Below are 27,139 nucleotides of genomic sequence, written 5' to 3' on the forward strand. Positions count from 1 at the left end.
CTGATACAATCAGACTGCAACTCAGGCTAGACTTTTCATTTACTATCTAAACATAGAGAGAGAAAAAAAATATGCACTCAAAGCAAAGTTTCAGCTATTACGTATATGTCTGCTCTGAGTGGTTTTACTTTGTCGTTGATAGTAGATGGATATCATGTAATATTGATGGCAGATTCCCCAGGGAGTTGGTTGCTTGTTTCTGCTGAGTGCTCTCACCACGGAAAGAAGAGCACAGCTAACAGCATGACCAATAAAAAAAATGTCCCCAAAAATACATTACAATATATATTAACTGTATAACTGATATGATGACTAAAGGAAACCACTAACCCACTATGTTATGTAGTATGAACTTAGGCTGTTGCCAAGTTGCTGGCATCATTTTTTACCTCAATCACCTCTACAAGCCCCTAATAATTCTCCCAACGGTGACAAGTTAGATAAAAAACACGCACACATAGCTACTTTAATGTGTCAAAGGATGTACTACCTATTGCAAAACTACTGGCTGCTGTAATTTTTCTTAAAGGAAAAATCATTTAAACTTTGAAATAAACTTTCCGTCTTGCGTATATAAATTCTGACATTGAATATGAAATAGATAGCTTGGTAGATATTCCACTAATCCCCCTGTATATGTACAGTCAGTCGTCCTATGGGAGACTAGACCACTGTAAACGTGTACTGATCAATGGCATGAAATCGAGCTGCAGACTATGATTCTTATGCAAATGTGAAAATTCCACATTTACTGTACTAAGTATACTTAACTGTACATGCATGTCATGTGACCGCATACAACTTAAAATGGCACACTGTATACAAAAGGGTTTAATCCTCAAATGCTGAATTTCCATCTCCCTTAAAACTGCATTAACAGATTTATTTGGCCACCTGGAGGTTGCAGAAACAATATGTCAACACATCATGACTTATTATCACCTTTTATGTTGATATGGCAATGTTGTTTACATAACCTTGACCTGTACAACCTATAGGATCATCTGTTTGTTGCCCTCTATGACCTATTTTTATTGATATCACGTTTTCTAAGATCTCTTCAAGATCCTCACTTTGGTGAGTATAATATTATCATAACCAAGAGAACTAAAACATGAAAAGCTACTTAAATTAAACCCAAGTTGTAATTAAAGCTTGAAGCAGCGATGAATGGGCCATCGCACATCCCTCAGGGTCACTGGCGGGATGCCGGTCGACACTGCGAAAAGTGAGAAGCGCTGGAGAATATATTGCACATTTCGGATCACTTACTATGTCCAGTGTGACATTAGACAACACGCACTAACCATGCATCATGTTGCTCTCTATCAAGTGTAGATTACACAATGTACATTTCATGTAAATAAGTTAAACCTTGTTGCCAGTAGGTGGCACTATGAGTATGACTCGATATTGGCACGTAGATGTCTTCAGGCCGAGACTCTTATCAAGCATGACAAATTTGGAGCAGATTGGACAATGTACATTCAAGTTACAACTTCCTGCTTCATGGCAAATGTGCAAAATGACCGTCCAGCGTCGGACATCATGCTCTAAACATGCTTTACGTTACTCTATATCAAGTTCAGATGACACAATGCATGTTTCACGTTAATGTCACATAAGGCTGACTTCTTGTTGCCAGAAGGTGGCGATATGAGTATGACTCAATTTTGTCATGGACATGTCTTCAGGCCGGGACCCTTATCAAGTATGCACAGTCTAGTTACAAATCAACTTACTGTTCCATAGAGTAACATGGACATTCAAGGGCATGCTACAGCCACAAGAACTCAAAAGCTTTGTAATATAGCTTTGTCAAGGTCTTTAGATTATGCTGAACACATGTAAGGATGACTGGACTAATTACGTATAGAAATTGTCAAAAATGTCCCAAAAATGCACAGTAAATTCAAAATGGCTGACTTCCTGTTGCGTTGGGGGTATGGCTCCTAGAGGCTGGACATGATACATGGGATACAGGGGCACTATCAGGCCATTTTGTTACACCCAAGCACATGACCAGTGGAGTATATCATTTTTCTGATGCGTATGCAAATTTTCAGGCATTTAGACCTTCAAAATGTGTTTAGTTTGCATAATAATAATAATAATCCTATCAATTTCAATAGGGCCTTTGCCAACAATTAAACCTCAGACCCTAATTAAACCTGTTAACGTCCATTTGTCTGTTCATCTTCTAGGTGTCTTATAAGTCAACATTCAATCCTTCCTACCTCAAATATGTAAAGTTTGAAAACGGCCCAAGGCACTTGGTTATACAAGTAAGCAACTGTTTCATGTTGTTCTGTTGGTCCAACGGTCCTCGGCATATATAGAGGACTATTTTATATAGGACGAGACAACCTTGCAGTGCACTAGACTGTCACGCTCAGCAACCATCAGACCCACCAATGTCCTGTCAACAAAATGTAATCAGGTTTAGAAAATGAGATCATAGGCAGCACTTTACATATCTGATTTGATTATTTCAACAGAAGTGCTGGATTCGGTGACAGGCGATAATTCACTTAATGGCAGCCCCGCTTCAAAAATATGCCTATAAATAGAGCCTATAGAGGGTATGTTAATTAATCTTATGCCTGGACAACTATATATTAAATATATTAGATTTGTCAGCCTGCTGTATCAGAACATTACAATGCTGATACATTGATAAATACAGGAAAAACAATGATACTGCACATTGTTTCGCAAAGAGGGCAGAAGCAGATTCACATCTGGTGCAAATCCTAACTTTAGACAACTAATAATTTGAGTTGCAGTGTATAACTGTGAGAAAACATTTACTCTTCAGATAGACTGGTATTTATGTTTGTACATGCTCTAAAGTTTATACACACCAATTATCAGTTTATTAAATATGGCACGTTTGTAAGGAATACAGAACTACAAAACAGCATAAAAGCTCAAATTTGCTTCACTTCAACCAACTACAACAGTAAAATACACACATCTAATAATCCAACAATATACTGTAATATACATAGTAATAGTACAACACTAACAGGGGCATTCTTTCTCTCTTACGAGTACTTTTATTTTTGATCATTTAAGAGCATTAATACTTAAGCCAATAATACTTAATTGTTTTTTACTTAAAGGTGCAGTAAGTGATTCTGCGCTAAGATTGTTGATATTTGAACTCAACTGCCAAACAAATACAACTCCTCCTTCATAAACTCTGCCAGGAACATATAACTACTGGACGGCACATTCAAATGCTCCATCCAGACCATGGATGGCCTTTTATGTAAGTAATACAATTTTTAAATGTATTCTAAACTTAATGGGTAACCAGTCCGATGATGCTAAAATTGAACCTCCTAGATTTAGTCAATAATCTGGCTTCTGAATTCTGGAAAAATGCTATTGTGAGACTGAATGGGAGTTAGAGTGGTCCAGGCGTGCCGATATAAAAGTGTGTAATCTTGGAATTGTGTTGTAGGTAGGATTGCGAAGATCCAGGACATAGCCAAAAATGTTAACATCGACAACTTCTCAGTCAGTCCCCCTTTTCTACTAAAGCCCAAAACGGTCTCCTAAGCCCCTCCCCCCACAAGGGAGAATGAATGCATGTGCATGAGCAGTGATTGACATGCAGTTTGACACCTCCCCCCCTGGCCCTGATTGGTGCATTTGAACAGGGAGCTGTGGATTTTTGCAAATCGCACTACAGGCTGTAGGTGGTGCCAGAGGAGTCAGATTTTTTTTTAAATTACCTGCTTCATGTAGTTCTACTGGAACATAGGGTCAGTTTCAGCAAATATGACAGAAAGTTAGTTTTATAAGTCTTACCTACTGCACCTTTAATTGATAAAAACAAGCTTTGATGATATTTCTGGTATGGTGCTCAAAGGATAAGTGCCTTTTTCAAAAGTTACCCCAAGGTTCTTTGCCATGGGTTTAACGTTGGCCATAAGTGAACCGAGGGAGGACTGTAACTGCAATTTATGATGTTCTGGACCAAAGATCAAAACCTCTGTTTTCTTGTATGTACAGCATAATGTAATACGTACTGCACATTACAACTCAAGGTAGATGTTCACAAGGTAGATCCGAGGTATCTGTAAATATACCTGTACAAAAATAACAACTAATAGCGAAAAAGATGCAATATTCAACACATGGAAGGAATATAACACTTTAAAACGCTAATTCAAAACTTATGAATCAACAGGTTTTGCGTGCGTAACAGGAAGTGAAGTAACGTCTAATTTGAACCCAAACCGCGATCTTTTTCTAAACTTAACTAAGTAATTTTGGTGACTAAACATAACCAAACTGCGACCATTTCACAATGCTAAAGACATGTTTCAAAACAGTGATCTGGTTTAGATATGAGGTGGTATTTCCGACACCTCTTGGGGTGCTATTATATTATACGCTCCTGTGGGTCGTATTAAAGGGTAGGAACAAACGACGGATATAGTCATATGGTTTGGAGGACTTGTTGATATTTTTCATCCGTAGGCTGTTCAGAGCTTTACAGATGTTCCAGGCTGATAGGCTCCTACCTCCTACCAATATACTGTAGCTTTATTCAGTGGTTTACAACTTGTTCCCTGCCCGGCTTGATCCAGATAGAAGTTAAGCTTACCTGAGTTCAAGGCATGAATAATCTAGCTGCTGCTGGCTCCATTAAAGATTTAAAGATTTCAGAGAGTAACATTTGTGATTTTGCCCTTTCTGCCTCACACAACTATCTCAGCCTCCCCTTTGATTAGGCAGAGCATGCTGAGATTGAGAGCCAGTTCGTTGCGTGCAAACAAAAGAGCGGGCATCGGCTTGTGGAATAATTGGGACCAGACACCATTTTGCCGACCGCGTCCATGCCTGCTATGCCAATGGCTCCTAAAAAGCTTGCTGTGTAATGTCCCGGTGGTGCACTCCATCCTCAGCCTCGTTGCTTTTCTCTTTGTGTTCAGTCACCCCCCCACTTCTCAGAGATGTATGACATGTACAAGCAAGCGGAAAGCAGCGATCATGCTCCCCAATAAATAAAAAAGAGGGCAGACATAAAGCAGGGGGCATTAGCTATTTTCCTCCTGCTTACATTTCTTTGAGACAGTGGGGGAAAATGTACTGTACCTTAGGCAACGGTATGACGCAATGAAAATGCACGCTCACATGAACCCACCTTACTAGAGGGTCTCAGGAGGGAAGCCAATGATCAGACAGCGCATCCCACTGATGCCTGGTTAACCCTGATCCCTCTGTGCTTACCTGGTGTGTGTGTGTGTGTGTGTGTGTGTGTGTGTGTGTGTGTGTGTGTGTGTGTGTGTGTGTGTGTGAGTGTGTGTCTGTCTGTCTGTGTGTATGTGTGTGTGTGTGTTTGTGGGAGCACGTTTTGTTCTGGAAGAGTGCCTCTGCCTCCTTGCAAGCTTAGTGTGTGTGTGTGTGTGTGTGTGTGTGTGTGTGTGCGTGGGTGGGTGGGTGGGTGGTGGGGGGGCGTGTCGTTTTGTTGTTGTAACTGAGATTTCTCATCTGAGATGTTCTTTTTAGCTGATGACAAACCCCAGTGTGTCTTTGTACATGAGTGCAACTTGGAGTATGTGTATGCATGTACTATGCTGTGTGTGTGTTTCATAAAGTTTTATTCACACATTCTCTCCGCAACTTGTTTATAGTTTCATTGTTACTTTAAGTAAGCAGATTTCAGTCCATTTTCAGTCTTAACACGTTGAATATTTTGGGTTGGGGATCTTTACACTTTCTGGGAAAATGTATATAGCACTTCTGAAATTAAAGTGATACATAAAAAAAAAAAAGAAGCTTTACATGGCAGCGAAGACAGGCCTTATTATCTGCAATAACAACACGTCCTTATACCTAAACCACACAATAGGTTGATTGCCAATGACTCCCAAAACAACATATATCACGATTGCAGGGTTTGCTGTTTTAAACACGTGAGCGTAACACGTGTCCACGGTGGCAGGTTTTGTCACGTGAACAGTCGCAGTTTTAAACACATAGCTAACGTTGTGAAACAGAACTAGATAGGTTTAGTCAACAAAAATGAGTGGATATGGTTAGGAAAAGATCAGGAATTGGCTTAAAATGAGTCACGGACGTAACTGCTTCGAGTCAGAAACTCAATTATGTCACAGACTTAAGTCTGTAACAAAGTCAGCTAACCCTTGACTTTTTGTCGCTCTTAGTTTGTCACCTTACTTCCTTGATTGCTCCCGGCCATAATTACTATGGCCACCAGAGATCGCCGCCTAACAACAAATGTAAATATAGTTTATTACAAGCTGCTTGCACAATAGACCTATGAGGCCGTTTTCAGGGTGTGGACGGTCCGTTAATAAAAGCGGGAACTCGGGAAAGTGCTCAGGTACTTTCAGGTGCCTGGCAAGCATCTGATGATTTTTGTTGTTGTTCTCCTTTAATACACAATCGCTTTTCAGAAATGAGCGAATAGCACCTCTATTTATCTTGTTCATTTTTAGAACGATGGTAGTTCGCTTCATAATTGTCAATACAACCTCTTGTATTTGATACCAGCAACAACTAGTATATATAGTACAGGCCAAAGGTTTGGACACACCTTCTCATTCAATGTGTTTCTTTATTTTCATGACTATTTACATTGTAGATTGTCACTGAAGGCATCAAAACTATGAATGAACACATATGGAATTATGTACTTAACAAAAAAGTTTTTTTTTAATAGATAATGAAAAAAGTGTTATTCATTTTTTTTCCATCTTCACAGAGAAACGTTTACTTCTTTTCCCATACACTACAGCCATCAGGCAGGAAGACAGCAGGCATGTTCAGGTTTTCCCCAAAACAAACATTATGTCCTGATCACTGAGGTTCGGTGGCTCACAGAAGCTATACTTAACAGAGGACGTTTGTCTCAGCGTATGGGGTACAGAAGGCTCCGCTTGCTAAGCTCTTTCTTGTGGGCAAGTAGGTGGGGACGATGTGACTAATGTACTGTTGCCAGACAATGGAAGTGCTGCAGGCAGAATTTAGTCTTCTTTAATTGGAAAATTGCAGTGGGAGGTGTGATCTAATCGTATCTGTATGTATGAGATACTGCGCATTTAGAAAATGATGTGTTCAAAATTGTTGTTTTTTTTAATTGTCAGCCTTAGTAAAAGAAAAAATAGACAAGGAAAAAGTGTTTTTAGAAAGGCTTTGTGAACAAATGTAGACCGACATTTGGTTATTTCTAGCTTTGGTGCAGAGTCCCTTCAGCTGTCTTACTGTAAACAGCAGAGGTTACATTCTGGTCTTCCCAAAGGCTTTGCCTCTTTTCTTCAGGCTGCCTTCTTTGTCACAACATTTTTTTTTGTTATAATGAAGAGTGCACAGCTGTTGGGAGCTATGTTTCCTAAACAGTTCCTCATCTGCAATTTTGAGAAGCTGTTAATTTTAAAGTGAGGCTCTCTCTGTGACTTAGTTGAGGGACCTCCTTTGTTCTTTAAGTCAGAGTCTGCGCCGCTAATGGGAAATGACACCCAGGTACATGTGGAATAAATACTGAATGCAAATTAGCCAATTTTCTTGCCGATGGGCTCAGGCGTTGTGCTATAACATACAAAAGTAATTTGACAATTACACTGAGGCAATGATTCCACTTACATCTATTTTACTTTTCTATATAAATAATATCCCCCAACAACACTGTCTATTTAAGCCTATATAATGCCATATCATGTATTGCTATCCCCTTTATGTAGAGTCAGTATTATGAATAGGCCTGCAAGTAGAAAAATGTATACTTCATTTCAGCATTCACACCTAATTAGCTTACGAACAGCACATTTTAGTGCAGTGACGACAACAGGGCTCTTTCCAGACAATATGCCAACTAACTAAAGCCATATTCTTCTCCAGATTACACTGGCTGTAGATTATTCTGTAATTCCCTAATGCTATCTTCACAATTATGATTAGAGGAATGTGTCTGTTTGTCGCATTAGTTTTGATTTGGTTATTTTCTTTCTGTCCTTCTTTACCCCTCAAAAGATTAACTTTGGTGATCTCAATCCTAAATGTCACGGCAGCACAGCGCAGCCTCAGAATCTGAGGCTAGAGAGCATCATCGTCCAGCAGGCAGGCAGACGGACAGACGGACGGACAGACGGACAGAAAGACGACAGTCAGGAAAGAAGATAGGCCTCATGGTCCAGAGGCAATGAATATATGTTTGTTGTTTAATGTCTGCTGAGCACAAACCAACACACACAAACACACACACACACACACACACACACACACACACACACACACACACACACACACACACACACACACACACACACACACACACACACACACACACACAAAACACACACAGAGACACATGGACAAAGTAGGTGTGTAGTGGCAGCTTGCTCTTGTCTGTCAGTCCAGTTAAACTGCAGTCAGGCTAAAACAATGAGCTCTGTTCCCCCTGTGTGCCTGTGACAACCTCAGACAGCTAGCACACACACACACGCACACACGCGCGCGCACACACACACACACACACACACACACACACACACACACACACACACACACACACACACACACAGACACACACACACACACAAACTGTGGTCGGCAAAAGAGCAATGTGGTCATGAGAAGGAGAGAGGAAATGGGGATTTGAATGTGTGGTGACATATGTATTTAAATGTTTGACACAGAGAGAGAGAGAGAGAGAGAGAGAGAGAGAGAGAGAGAGAGACAGAGAGAGAGAGAGAGAGAGACAGTAAGTAGATGTGGCTCGTCCCCTGCATCCTGCATCTGAGAGAAGTCCTTTTGGCCTGTCATTCACCGTCCACTTGTATTAGAGGCTGAAGGAAACCCCTGGGAGAGAGACACAGCAACAGAGAGACAGAGAGGAAAACTCCAGGAATGACAGAGGGGAGGGAGGGAGGGAGGGAGGGAGGGAGGGATAGAGGGGAGAAGACAAAGACAGGGAGAGAAGAGACAGTAGAAGGTAAGGAGAAAGAAACCATGAGAGAAAGATCCTGTAAAGAGAGATGGCGGGGACAGCAGCAAGGAGAAGAAATGGAGGGATGAGTTAAAGACAAAAAGAAAGGGCAAAAAGGACTGACTGAAAATGTAAAGAAGGGAGTAGAAGTATGGGTGTCCTCCCCCAGGGTTATTTTGACTTCATTTCCTGCATTCTGATACACTTTTATGCACCAATTTATGGTGGGAATACCTTTATTTATCCTATGAGAAGGAAAACACAGATGACATTCAAAATATATCAAAACTATAATGGAATATAAAGCAGTAAGGGACCTACAGAGACCTAAGCCTGGATCACAAAAGTTGACTCCAAAGCAACGAGGACAAAATAAAATAGCCTATTTATATATATGTTAAATGTGCGGTTACTGGCGTCAGTGCAGGCGGAGCATTTTTGGGCCCGGTCGTTATGCACCCGCTACGCACTGCGCTCAGCGAGGAGCGCGTCGAAGGAAAGATGAGAAAAGTCTCTCTGCATGTTCTGCAGCGTTAGTTCAGTTTTCTGTCACATTACTCGACCCCGTATTTGTGAATACAAATTTGAATAACAAAAGTTCTGTCACAAAACTATGTTGTTGTGTACTGTATATCATTGGACATTTTTAAGTGGTTACGTGGAAATCCTGGAGATTTCTTAGTGGGTATACTGTGCATACATGCGTATCACGTAGACTACACCACTGCCTGTAAACAAAATGTCCCTTCATCTAAAACCAGTGTGCATGGAAAGTCTGTACTGCCGAACCAATGACAGCCCTAGGTCTATCTTTCAAGGGCCAACCACGTTGCGAGTTTAGAAATTGCATCCCAATCAAATGTCCAGGCCTAGGTTTTGTCATCCAATTACAGTAAAGGGTCAGTCTTTCCCTCAAACGTCCAATCACTGCAGGCGGCCAATCTTTCCAGATCCTCGTGCTAACGTACGTCATTTGTTGACGTTTTGACAGCTCAGCAACTAGCGAGCTAGCTACCAACAGCACGGCAATCCACAGTGGGCAGTGGGCGGGTGGGAACCAACTAGAGATGGAGAAGAGGTCAGCTGGTCAGGAGGCAGCGCAGCATCTGGCGCCACTAGATTCTCGACAATGGCCTCCTCTCCCAAGGTATTAATAAAGCCTTCGTCCTCTTCCCCTTTTTCCCCCTTCTCCCCCTTCTTATATGGACAAAAGTTCCCGAGCTTTAGCAGAGTTGGTAGTGCGGGCGCCTGTATATAGAGGTTTACTCCTCCGCGCAGCGGGCCCCAGGTTCGACTCCGGCCTGCGGCCCTTTGCTGCATGTCGTTCCCCCTTGCTCTCTCCCCTTTCATTTCTTCAGCTGTCCTGTCAATAAAGGCCTAAAAATGCCCCCAAAAAATTATCTTTTAAACCAGTGTGCAAAGCAGTGCTATTGCTGGTGGTTTGATTTGGTCCATAACATTAACGGAGAGTACTACAGAGCCTAAAAGAAAAACAGTTACATAACATTTATTGTGGCTCTACCGGGAACCTTTTTAAGACCGAGAAAATAACTCAAGTTACATGTTTCGGGCTTTGATTTACTACAAATTTGCAACTGAAAGTCCGTGTGGAGGTTTCGAAAGACATGGCTGTTAAAGCTAATGAAGATGCGGTTGAAATGCATTATGGGAAGTAAGGGGTACAGTGTTTCTGCAGCTCGACCCAAGGGACCAAAAGACAGGATACTTCGCCGCCTCTGCTGCATCAAATTTGACCATTATTATAGTAAAATACTGATTCATTGGAATACTCCTTTAAAAAGACCTGTCATGTTTGCGTGTGTCTCTGACGGTTTGGCTCCCAGTAGGGCTCATTTGGCACACTTTCTGCATTGCTGCACCTCCCTGTGGTATCTTTTTACGGCTGCCACCATTTACCATTCACCATTTTTTTTATGATATTGGGGTATTTCTTAAATCATTCTTAATTGTGTCAGCTCCCCCTGCAAACATTTAAAATCGACATTGCTTCAGGAGGTATTCGCACACCCTGGAGAGGTTTCATCTCCCCTTGCTGGTTCCAAAGCAGTTTACAGTAACAAGTCAGTTCTCAGGCAGCATTTTTACTTAAATCATGACGATAATGATGATAGCGGTGATGATGACGTTGACGAGCGGAACACGTCTTGATTGTGGACTTGTGCGTATCTGATATAGATCCTCGTTCATAAAGACTGCTGCTGCTTGGTTTACCTGTAAGATACCAGAGGAGAGAGGGGGGGAGAGAGAGAGAGAGAGAGAGAGAGAGAGAGAGAGAGCGGGGGAAGAGAACATGTGTGAAGGTGTAGAAAGATTGACTTTTGACAGAAATAATATAGACTATGGCTATAGAGATAGATAGCTAGATAGATAAATAGAAAGATAGATAGAATATGTGTAGACAAGGGGAGGGAAAACAAGGAAATGAGAGAGCAAGCGAGAGAAAGAAAGAAGGGGAGAGAAAGAAGGAGGGAGAGACAGAGAGAGAGAGAGAGGAGAGAGAGGGGGGGAAAGAGAGTGTGAAGGTGTAGAAAGATTGACTTTTGACAGAAATAATATAGACTATGGCTATAGAGATAGATAGCTAGATAGATAAATAGAAAGATAGATAGAATATGTGTAGACAAGGGGAGGGAAAACAAGGAAATGAGAGAGCAAGCGAGAGAGAGAAAGAAGGGGAGAGAAAGGAGGGAGAGACAGAGAGAGAGGGGGGAAAGAGAACATGTGTGAAGGTGTAGAAAGATTGACTTTTGACAGAAATAATATAGACTATGGCTATAGAGATAGATAGATAGATAGATAGATAGATAGATAGATAGATAGAATAATTATGTGTAGACAAGGGGAGGGAAAACAAGGAAAGGAGAGAGCAAGCGAGAGTTAGAAAGAAGGGGAGAGAAAGAAGGAGAGAGAGAGAGAGAGAGAGAGAGAGAGAGAGAGAGAGAGAGAGAGAGAGAGAGAGAGAGAGAGGTGCTTGATAAAGTGGTGGGGCGGGGAGGGGGGCGGTCGGCACGCAGTGATTGGAAAATATCGAAGACGCGCACGCGCTAATCCGATGATGGGTCTCAGTTACCAGGGGGAGGGGTCTGTAAAGAGCAACAAAAAAAAAAAGGAGTATAGGACCAGGGCGGGAGCATCTTGCGCTCGCGCGCCGCGTCCCTTCCTCTCGAGCCTTTTGTGTTCGAAACTCTCATATCTCACATATCAATAATTCAAGCGCGCGCGAGAGAGAGCAGACGGAGCTCCCCCCCCACACCCCCCAACCCCCCGCGCGCTATGAGTTCTACTGCCTCGTCACTCGTCCAGGGCCCCTCCGCACCGCGCGCGACTCCCGCTTCTTGTGTTTCCAAGTGACAGAAAAAACCTGCCGAGAAGTGAAGAAAAAGAGGGAAAGGGAGCAGGTGAACACTGGCGACTCGAGCGGAGATAACGGGGCCAACGAACTGCTTTTCAAAAAAAAAAAAAAGAGAGAAGCCTAAAAAGAATCCGTCTGGTTTCCCCTCAAAGAGACTGCGAGGGATAAACTGTTTGCAGAGGGCTAATTAAATCCAAGAAAACGGAGTGGCGTCTAGTTCATCTGGGGGACACGGGGAAACTCTTCCTACCTTACTTTTTTTTAAAAAGAGGGGAAATAGACCCGCGGCTTCACAAGGTTGTGAATAGCACCCGAAGAAGTTCACCGTTCTTGTCCGGTATGTTGGCGTTTTGCCTGCTGAGTGCCGTGTGGCTCGCGGCGAGCCCGGCCCGCGCTCAGAACGAGACGGAACCAATCGTCCTGGAGGGGAAGTGCCTAGTGGTGTGCGACTCCAACCCGGCCGCGGACCCCACAGGCACGGCGCTCGGCATCTCGGTGCGCTCGGGCAGCGCCAAAGTGGCGTTCTCCGCGGTCCGGAACACCAACCACGAACCGTCCGAGATGAGCAACCGGACCATGGTCATCTACTTCGACCGGGTAGGAGAAATAAATAGGCTATATCTATTCTGTTCTATTCGATTCTATAGGCCAGGCAACAACAACAACAAAAAATAAATGAAGCAAAGTAAGTTTAAGATTGTTTTCAGTCTTGTCAGTTTAACGTCAAATAATTACTAGCCTACCTGACGAAGGAATTATGTTACATCGGTGGAACGTGAAGTTTCAGAAGGTGTGTGTGTGGGCGTGCGTATTGTCTGGTGTGGCAGTTGTCAAATAACCTAGAGAAGACAACTTGAGCTACCAATAGATGGAGGAGTCAAATGTCACAGATTTGGTTTAAAGAAACACCAGAAGAAAAAAAGAAAAATTGGCCTTTTTTTTCCTGCGCCATTGGCCATAAATGACTTCCCGAAGACCAAAAAAAAGGCTATGTGCAATGAGGGCTGAACTTTGTCCCGGAGGTGTAAAAAAAAAAATATATATATATATATTAAGAACTTCATAAAACCAGGAATCAATTAATAGGCTACAGTGGCTGGATATAGCCTAATCGCGCAGCTGTATCCCGTGCACCATCTGGTAATGGACCGTCGTGGACTGCTGCGGGCAGCTCCATTCCAGATAACTAAAAGTGGAGAGGATTTGAGCCTTTTTTTATAGGCAATACATGGCCAAACTGTTTGGGAAAGTAAATCCTGGTAGGAAAGTTGAATATTTCAACTTTCTGAGCTGACAATATGGGACAATATGGGATATGGCAACTGACATCTCGCCAAATAATTTAGTAACGGCAGGTCGCGAGGGCGAGGTCCTACCCGCCTGCCGTTAAAGGTTAATTCTCTCTCAAACTGCCGTTCAATTACACGCCGTAGTCCGCCTCCACCCATAAAACCAGACATTTGGCCGCAGAAATGTATAATTAAAAATTACATTTAAAAGATTGATTGAGTTCCCTTGCATTTCCCATGAAGTTTGGAAGTTCTGACAGGGGGAAAAGCCTAGATAAAAGCAGAGTTATTCCAGTACATCAGTGAATCTGAATATGTGTTCCGGGGCCAGAGGGACCCTTTAGAGTCCCCTATCAAAGAATAAGTGAGATATTAATTTTAATAGGCCATCCTAGAAAATATTCCTGAAAGAAAATGTAAAATGTGGGCTAAATAGGTTTAATTCTCTCCAAGTAAATTAAGACAGGTCAATACAAAGTGAATAATATATTTTTGTTTGTTAAATGAAAACATTTGAGATTTTCTGCTTTCTTAAGATGCGGGCTATGCCTTTGGTTGTGAAAGCTGTTTGTCAGGATGTCCTTGTAATAAATTATTTATGCACCTCTATGATCCAGCACTGTGTGCAAATGCTATGAAAGACATAAGCTGGAATTTTATCAATGGAATTTTGTCCTTTCTTTCTTTCTTTCTTTCTTTATCTTTCTTTTAGGTTCTAGTAAACATTGGGAAGAACTTTGATGAGGAGAGAAGTAATTTCGTCGCGCCGCGCAAAGGGATTTACAGTTTTAACTTTCACGTAGTGAAAGTCTACAACCGCCAAACTATACAGGTAGCGCCTTATTGTGTGTTTGTCATGTTTGTCTCTGCGTGTGTCTGTGTGCGTGGACCACACCACGCACCCCCTAATATGCTGTTTTTCACTCACAAAACGTGAATATCAGCCGCACTGGAAGTCATTTTGTACACGTTTGAGATGCCTTTCCAGGGAGACAACGATGGAGGCGGGCGTTAACAGATGAAAGCTAGTCGCCCGCCACCCATCGGCCAAATCATAAATAATCAATACATGCAGAGAGGACAGAGTCGAATCTAGCGCGTGTAGCCAGCAGGAGGACGGAGTGCTGTGGTGAGCCGTTTGCTCCAGCGGCTTCACTTTCAGCACCATGGACAGCGCCGTTTCCCTCTCAGTTTCTTCTTATGGAAAAGAGGCAGCAGGCTGACTGAGATTTTTGATTATTCAAAAGATTAAAAACATTAAGTACATTTTGAACAGAGCAAACAGAGACAGACATTTTAATTTTCTCCCTCTCACGTGGGTTTTATGTAGAAATAATAATACGGTTTTCACACACTGCCTGCAGTATGCCCCATCACAACTCTCCTTTCGTCCTCTTAACAGCTCGTGCTCACGATGCCTTAGACGCAGTCTCCATTTTCTTTTGATGTGTCAAGTGATAAAGTACTTGAGCCCATTTCCAGCATTTAACATGCACGTGATTACTTTACAAGCCACACAGCGTTAATTACAATGTATCTCTTGCAAATTAAACTGTTGTGTAATTATGCTTTTGGCTCCCTGGGGCTTTGGCATTATGTTTTTGCTACTTACGCTTTATTATTGGAGTCTTGAATTAATTAGCACGGCAGCTGCAGTAACCACAACAGCAACAACAAGGAGGGCGGGCGGGCGGTATGCGAGGGGGGAAAAGCTATGTCAAGCTCGGCGCGTACTCCCAGTCATCTTTGTGTGACTGAATGCAAATAGACCGTGGCTGGCTAACATGGCACTGAGGTAATTAAGTCTGTCATACCATGCAGAACACAATGGTGATAATGCCTGCCACATTAGTACTGTTATCTGAGCCAATTTGCTGTGTTCTCAATATGAAACTACAGCAAAGCTATGATATATTGTGAAACTGTCATTTTGATAAACTGACTTTTACAACCAGACTATTTAAGCTCGAGAACAGCACTTTAGTTTAAATCCTCTCAAGCCCTAAACTCTTTTACATAATATTTCAAAAGGGTTTTAGAAACTATAGGCTTGTTCTGTGTTGTGTCACGTTTCTGGCATGAAACAGGTGTAGGTTGTCCTCTCTCCTCCAAGCATCCAGCCTGTGTGCTGCTCACCCTCAACCTCTTCCACTCATCCTCCCATCCATCCATCCAGCGCATCTGCTGTGCTGAAAACTCCCACTGTTTGATTGCCTTAGAGGCAGCTACTGTGGTGCATGCAAGAGATGAGAGACAGCAGGGAAAGGAGAGCGGTAGGGATGTAAGGGGTGGGATAGAGAGGAAAGGATGAGAGTGAATGTAAAACAGTGACACGGGAGAAGAAAAGATGGAACGAGGGACAGAGGGGAAGGAAGTGAGATGGAGGAGAATACAAAGAAAGTGAATAGAAAACGGGCAAGAGAAATAAAGAGTTTACATGGAGGGCTGAAAAGGTGGGAGGATTGGAGGGAGAGACAGGAGGAATAAGGGAAAAGGAGAGAGAAGAGGGACACGTCAGAGAAGAACAAAGGATGGACGGGAAGGAAAGAGTGAGACGGTTCAGGCAGGGCAAAGAGAGAGATAGCAAGAGAGCCAGACATCATGAGTAACTATTGATCAGTGGATGCTGGGTAGCTGTACAAAGGGAAGGAAAAACAGTTAGCTCCATCTCTCATCAGTCCTTTTCTGTGCACAGATCTGTCTATCTATCTGTGAGGGGTGTGAAAAGTGATGTGGGTGTGAAAAAGCAGCTACAAACCTATCTCTCTCTTTGCCTAGCAATTACATATTGCAAATGAAATACAGTATATTCTCTGATCTAAAGGGAACTCCATCAGACTCATTTTCAGCTCTGCCTAATACTTCCACTGATGGATAGCTTACTTGCATTATTTTTCTTCTTCTTAAATCACATACAATATACATACCAAACACTTCCTTTTGTTACAGGGTTTAATTTTGGGTGCAGATGTTTACATTTCCTACATGTGACACTACTCTCTATTTGCAATAAAATTGAAACAGGTTCATTCTACATCCCTCGGTGAACATGTTGTACCTGGAGCTTGGAACAGAGAGCTCACAGATCAGAAAGACAAACAGATGAGACGCTGGTAGGATATCAACACTCAATGTGAGGTGCTCTCTAAATAGATGGGTGGCTTTTGTTTTTCAGTGTTTTTTTCTAGACAATTATATACTGTTTATTACATTCATGTATTAGACAGGGGTTAATGTGCATCCTGTTAAAGAGATGTGTGGCAACTTAAACAGAATCAAAACATAAGCCAGCAGTTTTATTATTACTAATCACTGTTATGCAGGGGGGGGGGCTAGAAGGGGGGCGCAGGGTGGCACTGGCCGCTCCTTAAATATGATTGCCCCCCCCCAATCCATTGGGCTAGAGTGCTGTCAATCTGGCAATTTCCAGTGGATCAAAGTTCTGTCACTTGGCTGCCTGTTCTGCCTGTTTTCCCAGCCCTTGTCACATGACCAATTAATGTTTCTATGATGACTATCCACATTTATGATACCATAGAATTAGCAATTTTTTTTAAAGTGGCAGACTGAGCCTACAGAAAATGTGTATTGTATTTGGATATACACTTTGTTTTAAAATGAAAAAAAGTGAAAATAATAATGAACGTGATATTTCACATTGTGACCTTTGTGATCTTACTGATTATTGCCCCCCCCCAATCGCCGATGCTGTTATGTTGATATTAGTATTGTTTTTTTTTTTTTTTAAATGGCCTTCCACAGAGCAGTTGATCTAAATGTCAGAAAAGATAATTTAAAGAAAAAAAAAATATTAGGCCAGGAGATGAAAAGGGAATGGAGAAAAAAAGATATTTATTGCAGTTTACTGTGGTTTTGCAGTGTGAATAAGTGATTGTTTTACAGCAGTACTTTGAACACCTTGGCATTCATAAATGACATTCATGAAGCCTTGGGTCACAGCAGCTCTGTAGTGGTGAAAGGTGCTACACATCTAAAATGCCTTGTGTGTGTGTGTGTGTGTGTGTGTGTGTGTGTGTGTGTTAGGCCTTTCTGTGACTATCATTTTCCCATTGAGAGAAGAAAACCTAGAGGCGCCGCTTCAAGCTGTTGATAGCACACCGCTGATAGGAGATTTTACCTTTTATGTACTGCTCTACGGGTTATGAGAACTTATTTCACATTTAGACCCAGAGCGGCTGCACCTGTTGGCAACAGAGTGGAATCCTTTCAACTCTTTTAGTACCAGTTTGTGCTTTGGTTTGCAATACACACATTTTTATCCTCTAACTTGGGTCACCGGTCACCATTGTTGTAATGAGATATTTCACTCTGGGGAAAAGCAAACATGCTCCGATTTCAAATGCTGTGCAGTTCATTCAGATACTCCCCCTGTAAATTGTTGTGCATACTAAGGGAAGAAGATTGTTAGTAATACTAAAATGGTCTAATATAATGTCAATTTACTACAATTATTCCATGCTGAAATAGTGTGTATAAATGTGTGTTAAGCATCAGAGTTGTTGTTAACTAATAATCTACTGATTAAACTCGTTACAATGAAGTTCATTTTAGAAGCTATATTTTGCGTTTAATAATGGTAGATATCTATCCTAGACTGTTTACAGCTGCCTAAAGAGTTTTGCTTGTAAACAGTCATCATTATGACGGCAAAAATATACATACTAAAATATTACTAAATGGAGGGCAGATCATTGTTTTGGTTACATATTGTTTTACAGCATACGAACAACTGAAAGATCTAGAAATACAAGTGACTAGCTACATAATTATATACTCTTTTTTTTATTAGCTATAATGAATGTTGTGTGTCATATGAAGCCGCTCTCTGTAAAATGGTGCGGTCACAAAGTGCTTACGCCGTATAATCGCCACTTCATTAAAGTGTTGGTGAATTCTGTTTTGAAAACACAGACTTTTTGAAGATTGATACATGAGATGAACCTCAGCAGAAGCCACATCCCTTCCAGACATCATTAAATATCATCGAACAGTCTATTTCTTATAGTTGGATTCCCCATGCAGCTGTCCACTACAGCCTGCTTAACACTGGCTAAATGCAAACATGTCAAACCTCTATGCAGCAGGGAACACACATAATTACATTAATAAAATGGTGTGGTAATATATACTCTTTATGTTGCCCTTTAAGCCTATGGGCCCTATTTTAACGATCTAAGCGCACGGCGTGAAGCGCATGGCGCAGGTGCGTTTAGGACGTGTCAAAATCCACTTTTGCTAGTTTGACGGCGGAAAAAAGGGTCCGTGCGCCAGGTGTGCTTGCGACTTACAATGACTTACAAAGATTCATAACAGCTACAAGTGTATGCACTATACAGGATTTACCCTATTATACTTGGAAATGATAGGTCAAACAGCAAACAGTCACCCACAAATAGTCTATAAACAATGCATAATAGGGTAAATCCTGTATAGTGCATACACTTGTAGCTGTTATGAATCTTTGTAAGTCATTGTAACAAGCATAGTTTGCACGCTCTGTGCATAAGCCTAGGCGCATTTTACTAATGCGCTGTTAAAATAACAATGAAATGCTGCGCAATTGACTTTAGACCAGGTTTTTAGATAAGATAGCAATACGCCAAGAATGCACCTGAACACACCTCCCTGTAAGACCAGCACAGGGCGCACCGATGGGCGCAGGTGCATTTGCTATTTAAACGACGTGGGCGCTGGACGGTCTTAAAATAGCAAAGACACTTGCGTCGGGTGCAAGATAGGGCCCTATATCAAAATTGTATCAGTAAGATTTGTTAAATTGTTAGTACTGCGTTAAAAGTAACATATGATGTGCCAAACAGACAGGGAAATATCAGAGTTTTTGGTCTAGAGCAGTGGTTCCCCCACAGCCCTGTCTTCATCAATTCCCAATGTATATTCCTTATGTATAACAATATTCAATTTATTCGATATTTTTAATTAATAATAATTCATACAATCGAACTGTCAATAATAAGGTTGATTTGGTCAGCAATCACACTACTACTAGCCTATTAGGCTACTACTACTTGGAGTGAAGCTGAATGTTTATCCATTACTTTTGGCTTGTAGCTATTTTAACCATTTCTCCATTACTTTTAGCTAATCATTCAAACTGTTAAAACATTACTTTTAACTAGTTATTCATTACTTTTAGCTAAATGTCTCGGCTCGCTTGCTAACTAGTTTTCACACGCTCTTAAGTGCAACATGTAGTGTTCAGGTGTTACAGTTGACTTAATCTCGCATTGCCAGACCTTCCTCTACAGCGCTGCGGAGGAAGGTCTGGCTAGTCCACACAGCATTCTGGGATGGGAGAGAAATGTGCTCTGGTTTATTGGCATTTCTTTAAACCAATCACAATCATCTTGGGCAGCACTAAGCGCAAAATAGCCTCAGAAAGGAACTTGTTTTGGTGGAACATGTGTACGTTCAAAAGTTCAAAACTCAGATTGGAGAGACAGTCTAGCTAGCTGTCTGGATTTACCCTGCAGAGATCTGAGGAGCAGTTAACCATAGTCCTCATAAATCCACCTGAGTTTAAAATTCTATAGACTGGGACTAGGATCAGTGTAATAAAGTGACACATAATTGACTGATTTAGTGACAAAAACACAACATCCCCAATCATTCATGTCTTTTAGTCTTTAGGCATTATCTGTGGCCACCTCAATATTACTCATAGGTGATTAAGACCAACTGCGCCTCAGAAATTGCACAAAGTGAGAATGTAAGAAATACTAGGATGTGTCACCACACTATGTACCACAGCTGAGTGTTTGAGGGAAGTGAGTGGCCAGCAGTGTGGTGATGTGTTGCACATGAAAACTTGTGAATAGAATGAGCAGCATTAATTGTGCTATGAGAGAAAAAATAGGACTGGTGTAAAAATACACCAGTCCTCCGCTACTGGCTCAGACAGTGTTCCTCTTACACAGTGGAGATGCGGGGAAATGAGAGGCAAGTCAAAGCCACATAAATAAACACCTTATCTGTTCCTGTGTTCTCTTGCCTTTGAAAATGGTGAAAGGAGAAAGCGGGAGGAAAAAGACTGGATAATGATGTTGGTTTGTAATATATAGAGACAGTATAGTCTGGGTGTTGTAAGGCCTCACACACAGACACTGTATTTTAGCTGAATTAATTGTAATTTTGTATTTTAGCTGCTTGTGTGTGAGCTTGTTTTAAGGATGAATACAGCATAGATAATACTTCGGTGCGAAGGTACAGTCATTTTCAGCTGTGTTAGTGACATGGCTTCAGGGATGGCAGTATTGGCCTGTCAGTCTTACTGGGTGGATTAAATGTTAAGATAAGATAAGATGAGATAAGATTTGTATTGTCCCGAAGGAAATTTGTCTTGGAGAAACAAATAGTATCTGCTGTATAAAGAATTCAACACAACATAGTGCAGACATACATACATACAAGTACACAGACACAGACTGTTGCATCACTCTGCATGGACATGCTCATGTTGCATGCAGAGAGCGCCACTAGCTAACAAAATTGCACACTACCCGTTGTACAACATTTCATAATAGTCGTCATAATAGGTGCAGTAAGGGTTAGCCGCCTTATCAACATAAAATCCTCGTAAAAGATAAGTAAAAATTGACATGTGTGTGTTTAAAGGAACACGGTGATTATTGGGACTTTAGCTTATTCACTGTATGCCCCAGAGTAAGATAAGTCCATACATACCCTTCTCATCTCCGTGCGTGTAGTAACTCTAAACGTTTATGACATAACACTTCTTTTAGTAAGTGTCATTCGGTTTTTGTCATGACAAGTTATGGTTAGGTTAGGGTTCATGTGTCATGACTGTGTCATAACAGTGTCATGTGTTCATGACAGTGTCATGTCACTGTTATGCAGATACCTTCAAGTAAAGTGTTACCCTATAGTCTTATTCAAGGATTAGAACATGGATTTGAATTGCCAGTTTTTCTTTTAATAAGCACGGCACATTGAATCTGTGATATGTAAATTATTCCAGCATTTATCTTATGAACTAACAGTAAATATGATAATGAAAAGAGGAATAAAAAAATGGCAAACCAAACATCCAACTAAATATTGCACGTTCGATTAATCGCGGTCTTCACGATTAGCTAATTGCATTCTTTCAAATTGTGATTTCGATCCTCAGCCCTACTCCAGAGCATGAAGCCTACTGACTTTGTTGATTGCTTGACTTTTCGTCTGGTGCCACCAGCAGCTCAAAGTTGTCACTTATCTGACTGGGGACCTGTGTTGGATGTTGAACCCCCTCCCTCTCTCCTTGTTTCCTGTCTGTCTCTTCAATGCTATCCAGTATAAGCTGAAAATGCGCAAAAATAGTATTTAAGAAATTATAATTTTTTGATCCATATTAGCACTGTATCAGGGCCTTGTTAGCAAAGGAAAACTGAGGGTAGTTATGTTGGCCAAGAGGATGCATGTGAGAAGACACTTTAAGCATGAAGTAGGGATGCACCGATATGAACATTTTGGCCCAGACCGACACACTGCACTTGCGTGTTTTCCTTTTTTCGTCCAGACCGCGGACATTGCTGATTCTTTACTTGAGCATGTAAATCCTGTGCTGTGTCAGTGCATCACAAACTCCACATGGCCCAAAAAAATGAAAATTCACACACTATATAATATATATAATAATCATAGGTTGTTGACATTGGCCGCTGTATAAAAAATGACTAACATCGGCCGATACTGATGTGATTGGCGATATATCGTGCATCCCTAGCATGACGACTCATTTCCTCATTGAAACTTGATAAAAGTAATACTCCACAGCATCTCCAGAGGTACATCAGTGTGGCGCTGGGCAGTATATCGATATTATATCTATATTGTGATATGAGACTAGATACCTTCTTAGTTTTTGGATATCATAATATCCTAATATGACATAAGTTTAGTCTTTTCCTGGTTTTAATGGCTGCATTACATTAAAGTGATGTACCTTTCTGAAAGTGTAGCTGGTCTATTATTTGCCTTTAGTCATGATATTCACTTTACTGATGATTATTTATAAAAAATGTTAGTGTAAATATTTTGTGAAAGCACCAAAAGTCAACTCTATAATATTAACCTCATATTGATATTGAGGTATTTTTCCCAAAAATACTGTGATATTTGATTTATATTGCCCAGCCCTACATCAGTGTGACATTACCAATTCAACCTTTGCAAATGTGCTTTATGTGCCTTTCTCAATGAAGTGGTATTCATTGATGGTCAACCACCACCAATAGGAATCCAAGAATGAATGATTCCTTTGGGTTACTTTTTAAAAAGTAGCCTATTCCAAAAGGTCAAATATAAAAACTTACCTGTCAGTTCTTATTGGTTCCTTTGTCTACCATGACATTTTAATGGATTTATTAGGGGGTAGATACGGTGGTGTGGCTGGTCCATTAAAATCATCTATTGTCAGACGTTGAAGGAGCTGAATAGACAAATGTGTGTTCTTCCTTAGTGAAGTATATCAAGTCAGGGTTTTAAGCAGAGATGGATGCAAAGACAAAGAAAGAAATATACTGAATATATTTGTCAAAATATGTTTCTCCCAATGGTGTAGGTGAATTGAATGTAATTTATATGTACGTTCATGCATAAATCATCTAGTGGAGAAGCAGTTTTGTGTCTGTACACCGTATTGTGTGGTTTACTTCTAACAGAGATGAAGCCTCTCTTCTATTTTTACAATGTATGTCATTGTCTGCGCACACACACACACACACACACACACACACACACACACACACACACACACACACACACACACACACACACACACACAAACGCACAGTAAGAGTCCGCAGATGCTTGCTTTCATATTTATCCAACCAGCCTGCGCTCAGTCTCATTCAGTTTGGCAGAACATTATAGAAAGCGTAAAAGAGAGGAGTTGTGAGAGAAAGTATTCTTTGAATATGTATTGTCTTATAATTGAACAAGATTATTACAAAGACCCAACAAAAGTGAGTCATTGGAACAAAAAGCCTACATTTACATTTCTTGCCAACTGCTCTTTTGACCTAACGTAACGTTTAACTTAATCACGCGGCTTAGATCAATAATTCAACATAAAATACTTGCTAAAAGTTACACCCTAGACACTTTAGGAAGACAATGCAATAAGTCTTCCTGAAGTGTCTCAGGTGACTATTGTATTGCTTGTAAAAGTTAGTGGAAACCTCATTTGAGTCAGCTTTCATAATGAGTAGTAGTAAAAACCTGGTGCTGACATCAGGCTTTCAGAAAGTCTAACAATGTATAAACAGGCATGCGCCTTGAGGGTTGTGCATTTAGTGTTAAAGCGCATAGATAAGTCTTTCAGTTGGTCTGTCACACAAATCACTCCTGTCCATATCTGTGTGCTGCATCACTAGCTGTGTTGGTAAGACAGCTGGACTGAACATCAGCAGTTTTGATGGAGAGATCTTATCATCCTGCAATATCCGGAGAAAATCCTGTTTTAGTAGTCTTTCATCAGATTGTCCCTTCAGTTCTGATTGGCCCTCATTTAATAAGCAATTCCAACGTTAATCTAAGCTTTGTTCCACAAGTCAGTGTTTATCACTTAGTATTTGTGGTACCTCAACCTCTTGACAACAGTTATGCTCAGTTCAATGAGCTATATTTTGTGTTGCCTGACAGTACTATGGTCATAAGGTGACTTCTGGTTAGGGCTACCACAATATTGGAAAAAAAATGACATTGTTTATATATTTTTCCTGCGATATATTTTGCGATATAAAAAAATACTGTAATTTTTACAAGATGACAAAAAAAGCTCCATTTTGGAAATAATAAATTATTCTCGACTACTGGGGTGATTTTGTAGGGGAGTGCATCTACCTAGAAAATAAAAATGAAAAAGTAACTTTTTTTATGTGAACCATCTTTTCTTGAACTTTTATGCTTCACAAACACAAAAGCAAGAGAGCGATGTGACTACTCTTCTGAAGTGATTTTGCAGAGGGAAATTAGGTAGTTAAATACACTGGTTGACTCACATGGCACCATTGTTTTCATATAATACTATCAATCCAGTATTCATATCATTGATTAATATCAATGATATTAATCACTTCCCATAACAAAACCCCGTCGGACTAACGTTACATCACAGACACACGTTGCCCACATGGCCACCTGTCTGAAACGGGAAGGGTCGGCCGGTAACAATCATGTCAAAGGAGAAAGGTTAAAGTTTACTTTTCTATCAAGCAGCAGAAAAGTTGTAGTGTTAACATCGCACTTCCTGTGATGTGACTATCGCACAAGCGCACATGGCGATGTAGACGATGAAGCAAAACATCATGCAGCCCTACTTCTGGTGCCAGTCAGGTTCGTCAGACATAAGGGGAAATACTGTATGAAAGGAACAGTTTTTTGCAATCACAGATTTTCTGTATTTGCCATACTGGCGAAATGTGATAAAACCATGTGAACGGCTGCTGGTAAAAGTATTTGCACCAGTATTGGACAGGCTGTTAAAGGACAATTCCGGCGCAAAATGAACCTAAGGGTTAATAACACATGTGTACCGAGTCAACCTTTCTCTGGGATATGTTTTCATGGTAATCAAATGTGTATGTAGCTTGAAACAAGCTGATTAGCTTAACGCTAGGCATTCAAATAAATCACTATTTTATACCACTAACAAGGCTCAAAATAGCACCACACTGCAACGATAGTGATCTGGCCAAGAGGTCAACGTACCGGACATTTCAACAGTGGCAGATGTTCATAAAGACAGTTTGACCTCATCCAGTTGGCCCAGAATTGCCATACCTACCCAGCTGTTCATCGTTCATTATTCATTGTCAGGTCTTGTTATTCAAATAGAATGGTAGTGATATACTAGGGCTGTCACGAGAACCGGTACTTCGATACCAACTCAGTACCAAAATTCTTTTTTCCACAGTACCGTAGGTACCAGGTTAGTATATAGCAGTATATACGCCTAACGTTAAAAATGTTCTAGACTGCCGCTAAATGCTGAAGAAGAACGGAAAAACAGGGAATAGCCCCTCATCTCCCTGTACGGCTTGACCGTATTCAGCTTCTGGCTTTACCGTACATCTACGGCGGCGGCTTTCACGACTTCACCTGGAACTCCCAAACCGCAAGTGAGCCTATTTCTCTCTGCCGTTGTCTATCACAACCTAACGTGTGCTCTGATAGCGCTTGTTTTAACGGACCTATATAAAATCAGTTGACTTTAACCAGCCTGGTTCTTTGTGAAAAACAACAACGGCAGAGAGAAACAGACGTAACTACTGTAAACATGCTTGCTGTCTGGTAGTTCCAGGTGAACTCATGAAAGACGGTACCGTACGCTCGCTGTGTGGTGATGCCAGGCTTCAGAGCAACGGGCTGTGGTATCCAGAAGACTGACGTTTTCGTTTTTGTAAATCACGCTACACTCCACCCCATAACAGAAAGTTGAAACTTAAAGAAAATCGGTCCCGAATACTAGATTTTTGTTATCGTGACATCCCTATGATATACTATAACTGCAGTCCATTTATCATTTCATATGGTCAGAGTGGTTGGTTCTGATAAAGGAGTTGGACGGAGCTTAGATGACAGTACAAGTACAGTACAGAGACACAGTCAAATTACAACTGATGACTTTTAAAATATTATTGTATTGAATTTCTAAGGAGGGCCGTGACGGTTCCCCAGTGCTCAAGCACAGACAAGTGCAGACAGTACAACTGCCAGTGTTAAAGTAAGTCAATGGGTCAACACAAAGGTATCAATAATGGAAAAAATCTCTCCGTGTTTCCAGTCAACTACTGAAACAAAAGCCACACAGCAAGAGGCACACACATGATCAATGTATGTAAAAAGAAAATGCTATGTTTAGTGCCTGGTTGTTTAAGACTACCTATGCAAATTAAAGCCACAGTCTGTCAGTTAGAATAGCTGGAGTGCAGTGTGTGTGTGTGTGTGTGTGTGTGTGCGTGTGTGCGTGTGTCTACAGACTGTGTCAACGCTGCAGAGGGCAGTTTGTGAATTCCAGCGATTTTTTCTTTTACAAGTTATAAACCAGTGATGTAACAAAGACAATATTATGCGGAACATTATTTTATAATGATTCATTTTTTTATTTGATTCATTTTCTTCTCAGTTGAAACAGAGTAAGTATGAAGCACTGTCTTTTTGTATTTGTCTCAAATAATGAACTGCTCTAGGTTTTTTTGGTGTGTTCGATGTAAATGCTATTAAGGGCCATCTAATCTTGTTGAAGTTCTCATATAACTTATCTTAATACATTTCCTCTTCTGGTGAGTTTTGACATTTGACAGCTGATCAGGCAGTTGCGTGTTTTAAAGACTAAGTATGATGGGTGAACGCTTTGTCCGGTGGTTTCCTCAAACTAATGATGTTGTTCCCTGAGGCAATACTGATGAGTTATATTGTAAGCTGTTGTTGTGCCCTGGTCCATAATGTTATTAGTTGAGTAAACTT

At 41.0% G+C, this 27,139-nt stretch overlaps 1 protein-coding gene across 1 annotated transcript in view; it reads left to right on the forward strand.

Moving 5' to 3' along the window:
- Positions 1–12,128: 12,128 nt before the first annotated feature.
- The window catches only part of cbln1 (cerebellin 1 precursor), a 33,993-nt gene continuing 18,982 nt past the window's right edge, over positions 12,129–27,139 (forward strand). The window contains exons 1-2 of the mRNA XM_039807509.1: positions 12,129–12,935; positions 14,340–14,459. Coding sequence (XP_039663443.1) covers positions 12,678–12,935; positions 14,340–14,459 — 378 coding nt within the window. The 5' untranslated portion in view covers positions 12,129–12,677. The remainder of the gene's footprint in view (positions 12,936–14,339; positions 14,460–27,139) is intronic.

Source organism: Perca fluviatilis, chromosome 8 (assembly GCF_010015445.1).
Source record: "Perca fluviatilis chromosome 8, GENO_Pfluv_1.0, whole genome shotgun sequence".
In the NCBI taxonomy this organism is placed as follows: domain Eukaryota; kingdom Metazoa; phylum Chordata; class Actinopteri; order Perciformes; family Percidae; genus Perca; species Perca fluviatilis.